The 9,356-nt window shown below is 47.8% G+C and overlaps 1 protein-coding gene across 1 annotated transcript; it reads left to right on the forward strand.

Moving 5' to 3' along the window:
- The first annotated feature begins 1,475 nt into the window (after positions 1 to 1,475).
- LOC142765294 (uncharacterized) lies at positions 1,476 to 7,969 on the forward strand. The gene is made up of 2 exons (XM_075866036.1): positions 1,476 to 2,545; positions 7,882 to 7,969. Exons 1-2 carry the CDS (start codon positions 1,476 to 1,478, stop codon positions 7,967 to 7,969), a joined length of 1,158 nt encoding a protein of 385 aa, XP_075722151.1.
- The last annotated feature ends 1,387 nt before the right edge of the window (positions 7,970 to 9,356 follow it).

Raw genomic sequence — 9,356 nt, forward strand, 5'->3', positions numbered from 1 at the left:
TCGACGCCCAGGCAGGTTCTTTCATCCAAGAGCTCGTCTTGGTTCAACGCTGCTCGTGCGCTAGATAGTGCTATCTAGCGCACGAGCAGCGTTGAACCAAGACGAGCTCTTGGATGAAAGAACCTGCCTGGGCGTCGACGAACTGTGTCGCCTACTGGAATACTGCCTCAAGGGGACGTATTTCAGCGTCAACGGGAGCTTCTACAGACAAGCCAGCGGGACCGCGATGGGAGCGGCGATCTCCGTTACGGCTGCGAACCTCACAATGGAACACATAGAAGAGACGGCACTGGGCTCCTTTATTGACAGGCCGAAAGTATTTGTGAGGTACGTGGATGACTGTTTTTGCAGAATAAAGAAGGCAGCAGTAGACAGCTTCCTCGAACATCTAAACTCCATCGACCAAGCGATACAGTTCACGGTGGAACGAGACCGAGACGGGGCGCTTCCGTTTCTCGATGTTTTAGTCAGACGACAAGGCGAGCGCATGACCTTTTCGGTGTATAGAAAGCCAACTCACACCGGCAGGTATTTGCATTTTGCGTCCTGTCATCCAATTGCCCACAAAGCTTCAGTGGTTTCGGCACTCCTTTCACGTGCACGAGTAATCTGCACGTCGGAGGGTGAGAGGAAGAAAGAAGAAAAGAGGATTGTCGCCGAGCTACGAAGGAATGGCTACACAGAAGCGTTCATCCGCCGGGCGTCACGCCGTTTGTCGAGACGACAACCACCGCACCGCGGAAAGACACCTGCAAGCGACACACCGCCCGACCCCCTTTCCACCCTGGCCACACCACCGCACACGAGAAAAACGAAGGCCCCAAACAACCGCTTCGCCATTCCATATGTGCCGGGCATAAGTGAACAGCTCTCGAGAGTCCTAGGAAAAGCCGGGGTCACGGTAATCCATAAACCTGTTTCGACGCTCGCTCGCTTGCTACCGCGGCCGAAAGACCGACCTCCAAGGGAGCTACACCCGGGCGTTGTCTACAAAGTGTCGTGTTCTGGGTTTCCAGCCTGCTACATAGGCGAGAGCAAGTGTTTCCCGGAAAGAATGCGCCAACACAAGAACGACGTCAGGAAGATGGAAGTGCAACGTAGCGCTCTGGCGGAGCACTGCGAGAAGCACGACCATAAAATTGACTTAGACAGCGCTTCTGTTATTGAAACAGAACGGAATTTGGAAAAGAGGCTCTTGCTCGAGTCTTGGCACATTCAGCATACGCCTGCCAACGTGAACCGCTCGCTGGGAACAATGCCTTCGGTGTACGTTCACGGTCTCCGAAACGTGGTGGAAAGGGAAAGCCGGAACCGTGGTGAGAGAACACAACGCGACGACACTTCCATGACCAAGACAGTCACCCCCTGAGGAGGGGACCGAGTCGGTCTCGAAACGTCGGACTCTATTTGAACTGTGGCTGGAGCAATCTCAATTTTCTAAACTTTTCTACCCAGCCAGACAGATTGCTGTCAAAATGTTTACGTTTAAGTCATTACGCAGTGACTTCGGTCAGGAAGCAGCGCTCCTCGCAAAGCGGTACGTGAACGTAGCACGCGGCGTCACGACCTACCGCAACCATCTCGACTTCACGAGGACCTGTCGGAAGAGGAACGTGATACCACGAAGCCTTCAGCTCAAGCGCCTGGTGCACACGGCGGAGGGCAACAAGATCATCGCACAACCTGAACGGCGGCTACTAAACGCCCGAATCCATGAGTGCCACAGCGTCATCAAGAAGAAGGAATTAGACCTGTTCTTTCTACGACGGCAACTTCAACATCGACTGCCCGACATCTTTCCGTCACTGGAGGAGTTCGCACGAAATGTGGCTGCAACAACTGCGCAGAAACAACAATCGACCCACAATAGTAAGCTTGCGACGCTTCAAGGAGAAAAACACCACTACAGTCCTGACAACGAGAATTTCGTCGTCAATCTGTCCTCCAAACAACTCTCCTCGACAGAGCACAGCGTGCTGGCAAAGGGACACAACTTCAACACGACCACGACACGTCCGTCACTGCCGAAGATCATCGCGGCTACGGAGGAAGGCATAAGGCGACTCGACAGCGGCATTCGGGAGAACGTGCGTCTCAAGGCTATCGGCGTACTATCAAAAATAGGAAAGCGCCGTGAGCACAACCTGTCGAGAGAGGAGTGTAAGGCGATCCATGCGCTCCGAAATGATGATAAGGTTGTCATCCTCCCGGCCGACAAAGGGAACGCAATGGTCCTGCTCGACAGGGAGGCATACAACGACAAGGTGCGAGACCTGCTGGACAGTCCGGCCTACGAAAAGCTGACGAAGGACCCCACACCAAGTGTCCAAAGGGAAATGAACAAGCTCCTGGCGGATATCTTTAAAGCGCACCCGAAGGCGAGAAACACATACCTCCAGCTCATCTGCCGGAACGGCTCTGCACCAGGATTTTACGGCTTCCCAAGACCCACAAGCCCACAGTTCCACTCCGTCCTATCGTGGATTTTACAACATCTCCACTCCGGGCGCTGTCCAAGTATCTCCACCGGACTCTCGCGCCGCTCGTGGGAAAAACACCGACCCACATACGCGACGCCAGCCACTTCTTGGAGCACATGAGAGATGTGACCGTGAGCAGCGATGAGTGCTTCGTCTCGTTCGACGTCGTGTCCCTGTTCACCAGTGTGCCCGTAGCACTAGCGGTATCTAGCGCACGAGCAGCGTTGAACCAAGACGAGCTCTTGGATGAAAGAACCTGCCTGGGCGTCGACGAACTGTGTCGCCTACTGGAAAACTGCCTCAAGGGGACGTATTTCAGCGTCAACGGGAGCTTCTACAGACAAGCCAGCGGGACCGCGATGGGAGCGGCGATCTCCGTTACGGCTGCGAACCTCACAATGGAACACATAGAAGAGACGGCACTGGGCTCCTTTATCGACAGGCCGAAAGTATTTGTGAGGTACGTGGATGACTGTTTTTGCATAATAAAGAAGGCAGCAGTAGACAGCTTCCTCGAACATCTAAACTCCATCGACCAAGCGATACAGTTCACGGTGGAACGAGAGCGAGACGGGGCGCTTCCGTTTCTCGATGTTTTAGTCAGACGACAAGGCGAGCGCATGACCTTTTCGGTGTATAGAAAGCCAACTCACACCGGCAGGTATTTGCATCTTGCGTCCTGTCATCCAATTGCCCACAAAGCTTCAGTGGTTTCGACACTCCTTTCACGTGCACGAGTAATCTGCACGTCGGAGGGTGAGAGGAAGAAAGAAGAAAAGAGGATTGTCGCCGAGCTACGAAGGAATGGCCACACAGAAGCGTTCATCCGCCGGGCGTCACGCCGTTTGTCGAGACGACAACCACCGCACCGCGGAAAGACACCTGCAAGCGACACACCGCCCGACCCCCTTTCCGCCCTGGCCACACCACCGCACACGAGAAAAACGAAGGCGCCAAACAACCGCGTCGCCATTCCATATGTGCCTGGCATAAGTGAACAGCTCTCGAGAGTCCTAGGAAAAGCCGGGGTCGCGGTAATCCATAAACCTGTTTCGACGCTCGCTCGCTTGCTACCGCGGCCGAAAGACCGACCTCAAAGGGAGCTACACCCGGGCGTTGTCTACAAAGTGTCGTGTTCTGGGTGTCCAGCCTGCTACATAGGCGAGAGCAAGTGTTTCCCGGAAAGAATGCGCCAACACAAGAACGACGTCAGGAAGATGGAAGTGCAACGTAGCGCTCTGGCGGAGCACTGCGAGAAGCACGACCATAAAATTGACTTAGACGGCGCTTCTGTTATTGAAACAGAACGGCATTTGGAAAAGAGGCTCTTGCTCGAGTCTTGGCACATTCAGCATACGCCTGCCAACGTGAACCGCTCGCTGGGAACAATGCCTTCGGTGTACGTTCACGGTCTCCGAAACGTGGTGGAAAGGGAAAGCCGGAACCGTGGTGAGAGAACACGACGCGACGACACTTCCATGACCAAGACAGTCACCCCCTGAGGAAGGGACCGAGTCGGTCTTGAAACGTCGGACTCTATTTGAACTGTGGCTGGAGCAATCTCAATTTTCTAAGCACCCATCTTGCACTTTTGTGCCTTCAGTAGCTCATCAATTGAACTGCCTCTCTGGTGGATGTGACCAGTTCAGCCATTACTAAAACAGATAAGCCTAATATCTTGATTTGCATGTCAAAATAAAAGTGAAAAGGGTTGTTTCAGTTTGGAACGTCTTCAAGAAACACGTTCATATGCCACATGAATATGATACCTAATGAGATCTTCATGTGTGTAGAGCAGTATAAGTCACAAAGATATAAATTATGGGAAGAGTGATAAGCACCAGCTTCTTTGACCAACTGAGCCGCTCAATTACGCTTGCTTTTAGTTCTGTTTGACTCTCCCACTAATATTTGGGACCCCCTGATGTCGGATACACTAAAAGGTTCATGCAGAGTGTTTGATAATTAAGACAAGTGAACTAGTTATTTGGTGAATTCAGGGCAGAACAAGAAAACAGGATTGCTAAGTCTGGAGAAAAGAAACTAAAAAGATATGACTGTGGTAGACTGAGAAACACTGCAAGAAAAAAATTTAAAGATCTCACATGCCAAATAAAGAAATGCACAGCGCTGACACCACATGCAACAGTCTCAGTACAAACAGTCACTCACTCGTAGCTTAAGATTTATTCATAGATATCGCTTTTTAGTACTGAAGACCAGTCCTAATACCAGCTGTAACAAGATGCTCCTCATTATCTGGAAATTACCATGATATCTGACACAATTTCAGGTTTGTAACGCGTGCGTGCACTGATTTCTCGAAATACAGCAAGCGGGCCTTAGCCGCTGTTCTAAGCGGAAATTATTAAATGACCGCGGGTGTGAAATAAAACTCTCTACAGGAACCAGCTTGCCAGATCTGTGCAAAACACAAGCTTCTGTCCACAGACTTCAAAAAAGAGCAGGAGGAAAGGGGATGATTCTGTGGTTGTGTATATTATTAAAACAACATGACGCCGTAAGCGCGCGTGTTTTTTTGTTTATAAACAATTTAGCCTACGTGTTATGAGTTCTATGCATCAGTACATATGAGCTCACGGAAACCCTTTTTGCACGTCGTACTGCGGGTCCAATGAAGTCTACGTACTGCGTAAGCTAGCTGATGTTTTGGCTACAGTAGGGCAATGTATATATATATATATATATATATATATATATATATATATATATATATATATATTACTTCCAACAGAAAAACGTTCCACAACAAATACTAACTCGCGACGACCCACGGAGATATGGTGCCCGACGCGCGCAAGCACTTCATACTTTACCGACCATTCGCTGCAATGATGTGAGTAATTCAAGTGGTCGTTGCGATACAGGATGCGAGTGTCAGTGCCTGGAATAGATTACAGTAAATGCGTGTTTTGTACGGCTCAATCACCATAAGGCAACGAATAACACACAGTTCCCACACGTCAAGCACTTGGGTGCCGTTAACTGGTACAGACTGTGAACGCGAAAAAACCAAGTCGGTCATGGCGATAGCATAGCAGGACACACGACACGATACGATTTGCGTCCGATATCCGCGAAATCCAGAGCGCTTGGCTGACATCGCCGGCGTGACGCGACAAAGCGAACGCCAGCGCGCGTCAAGTCACGTCGAAGTGCGTCACGTAAAGCAGTGGCATCAGCGGTTGCTTCATTTCAAAGATATGCACGATTTTCATCTGGGAAAGTACCGCAAAGGATGTCTGACAGGCGACAAACTCGATAAATGTTTCTCAGTAAAAAAGTGTACTTTGCGCAACTTCAAATAACAATCATGCATATCAACTAGTTTTGCATTGCCTAATGACAAAAGTATATTTCTCATGCGCCCGGCATATTACTATCTCAAACATGAGAAATCGACGCGTGAAATGGGACCAGAACAGTGCCGAAAAGCAGCAGATGCAGAAATTTGGTCACACCGGTCCAGTATTAGGCCAACGACGTTGACGCTTCAGCTTACGCTGGCAATAACGTTCGAATGACGGGCCAATAATGGCAGTCTAATTACATGGCTCCACATATATTGGCTGGTGCTTGTACAACTCGGTCCAATGTGGCCATTCGAATACGATGACACGGCCACTAATGGCGGAAAGTTGTGAATGTTGGTCCAACATTACCGTTCTATTAGAATGGCAATGCCATAATTGGCGGTATTTTGTCAATGCTGGTCCAACGTCACCGTTCTATTCGGCTGGCACCGCCATTAGTGGCGGAACTTTGTCAACTGGGCCATTTTTGGGCATGAACTGCCAAACTTACCCCAACATTGGGCCAACATTCTGTGCTGCCTGGGACCCTGCTCATTACACATATTCACTGCAGTGACAGTGTAAAAATTTTTTTGATTCAATTATTTCTTATTGATTCATTTTATTATGCGAGTTTTATCGTCCACAAGTAAGCCAGTACATGCGCACAGTTCACACTTTGTAATTGAAAACTGTCTCTTGCCCACAAAATATTTTTTCATGAAGTCATAACTATATCGCATTAGTTTCTATGTTTATTTATAGCGATATAATATGTGCTGTATCTATTACATTTAGAGTTTAGCACGTGTTGGGGCCCGCGTCATAATCATGTATTTAAGAAGAGCGTTTTTTTATGTGCCCTGGGTTGACTGACGATGGCAGGCCCTCCTGTTGGCACGTAGTAAGTATTGAAAATTTTCGCACGTTCGTCCGTTATTTTTCAATGCATATAAAGCACTAAATCTGAAGAAAAAAAAAAATATATATATATATATATATATATATATATATACATATATATATATATATGTGTGTGTGTGTGTGTGTGAAGCTATGATGACTGGGAGACGTGGCTTGGCTCATACGCCATGTTTATTACACGCTGACTTCTTCCTCCTCGGCTTCCATCAACCATCGCTACCTTCTTACGTTAAAAGATTCCCCCACCCCCCGAAAGAATGCGCGTGGTACATATTACAATACACGATGAACAAGCAATCTTAGAACACAAAAAACGTCCAAATGGGCTGTAGTTCCACGACACATTGAAGTTCCGTAAGAATCCCACAGACTTCACAGGAGAGCGCAGCAATCCGAGTTATCAAGTACGGCTCTTGTAGGCGAGGCTGGCTGTTACGCACTGGACAACATAAGCATCCTTCAAGCGTGGAAACAGATGGAAACGCAGCCACCATTTTTGCGAGAAATGAACGAGGTTGGAACGCCTTGCAGGATTGACAGTTTTGTTGGCGTCGCATTTTTCGTCGTGAGTGATACAAATGCCGTGCATGCAGTTTGCGTGCCCGTTCATAGTGGCCGATTTGGCAGTGCTTGTGTTCCTGCAGAGTACAAGCGGTTGTTTTGTGGCGTTTAGGGAGTTTTCTACGGCGATGGTGCAGATTTTCAGACCAACGGCGCAATCTTGAACGCTGGTGCAGAAAAGTTCCTTGGCTTTTCTTTCTGCGAAGCTGGCTAAGATGCGCCATCAGTCTTTTCTTTTGTGGTCTTTTCACGAGATTCTTTAAGCCGCAATTATGCTTGCTACGCAGCTTTAGTTCTTTGTTGTCCTTGTTGGTGTGGCTGATTTAGTTTTTGGGGTTCTCCTTCTTGTTTTTGTTGGCGTTGCTGATGTTGCTGTGGAACGTGTTGCGGTGGGAGCCTTTAATGAACATCATGCCCGTTTTCTTGATAACTTGATGTGTCCAGTCGGCCGCTGTTGCAACGATTTTCAGGCGGCGAAGTTGCTAGGACATATCTGACTGGAGGAACATCAGAGGTGCTTTCGACAGCATTGATTACGTAGGCTTCTGGCAACTGCAAACCTGTCAGAGTCGCTTCTTAGCCTCTTGTGTTTGGGCTTTCAGATGGCGACGCTCTCAATGGCGACGCCGCAACAGGCGTGGTTTGGTCGAATTCCAGTTGGGAATGGCTGCCTTTCTGTGCAACGAATAATGCGAGTTTTGCTGGTGCATGAAACTGAACTGTAGGTCCCGAGCTTAACTGAGTACGCTGCGAGCTCTCCTGCTCTATTCCGACCATATTGAACGTGTGAGACGTGAGGTGGGTGTTATGAGTGACCGAAGATCCACGCGATGGAAAAGAAGGAGGTGGGTTCATGCGTGAAGACTGCTTTTGACTGTGACGACTGAGCACTCTTGTCTGTGGATGGTGGGTTATAAGCGAATCTTTGTCGTAGTCGTCATTGTATTTTTTAAACCAAACGATCATTTCTTTTTTAATCGTTTTTTCATGACTCGTCGTTTTGAAATATGTGAGTAAGGTAGAATTTGAAGGCCTCAACGGAGATATAGTCGGTAAACTTGGCGACCATCTGCCTTTCTGACCATGATGCAGCGGTAGCGTGAAGTTCGCACAGGTCGAACCAGTCCTGTACAGGTCCATCGTCCGCTGCTCCAGTGTACTTGGAGATAGGAAGTTAAGTCGATGATTCCGTCATGTTGCTCGTCGATGTGTACTGCTAGGTGCTGATTCAGTAGTTCATTTATAGTCAGGGTGTCTTGCGGAGAACCTTGTCCACGATGTGCGACTGATGCAGGGGCTGGCAGGTCTCCATCTTGTCGAATCGTGTGACGCTATGATGACTGGGAGACGTGACTTGGCTGGTACGCCATGTTTATTCCAGTCTGACTTCTTGCTCTTCTGCTTCTACAAACCAGCACTACCTTCTTACGTTATATATATACCACCATGCGTGCCTAATATACAGATATATATATATATATATATATATATATATATATATATATATATATATATATATATATATAAAGGAAATGAGTGTATACCTAAGGGCTCGTTTTTCCGTGTTTGAACACAACAATAAGGAGATATAACAGACAATAATGCCAAAAAAGGTATAGGGAAAGTCATTAGAACCAATGTAATGCAAATAAGAAAACAGAAAAGTTGGATAAAAAATAACTTGCCGTTAACAGGAATAGAACCCATGACCTTCAAATAACGCGTTCGATGCTCTACCACAGAACTGTCATGGCGGCTACACCCAGCCACTTTATTAGGTTTATATGCGTATATAAGCGTGGGAGTGTTAGTCAGCGCCACGACGGCGCTGACTAACATGACTAATGGCGGCGATTGTGCCCAACTCTTTTTATGAGCCTCTATGGCGTCACGTAACACTTGAACTTATTACGAGCTGGCAGCTGACCAATAGTGCCTCATTTACAACCTAATGGCTCCAAGTCTGCCAGAACGAGACCCTAATAATAAATAAATAAATAAATATATATATATATATATATATATGAAATAGAAGATCATATGTATATATATATATATATATATATATAGGCAGGCA

Source organism: Rhipicephalus microplus, chromosome 1 (genome assembly GCF_043290135.1).
Source record: "Rhipicephalus microplus isolate Deutch F79 chromosome 1, USDA_Rmic, whole genome shotgun sequence".
NCBI classification, from domain to species: Eukaryota; Metazoa; Arthropoda; class Arachnida; order Ixodida; family Ixodidae; genus Rhipicephalus; species Rhipicephalus microplus.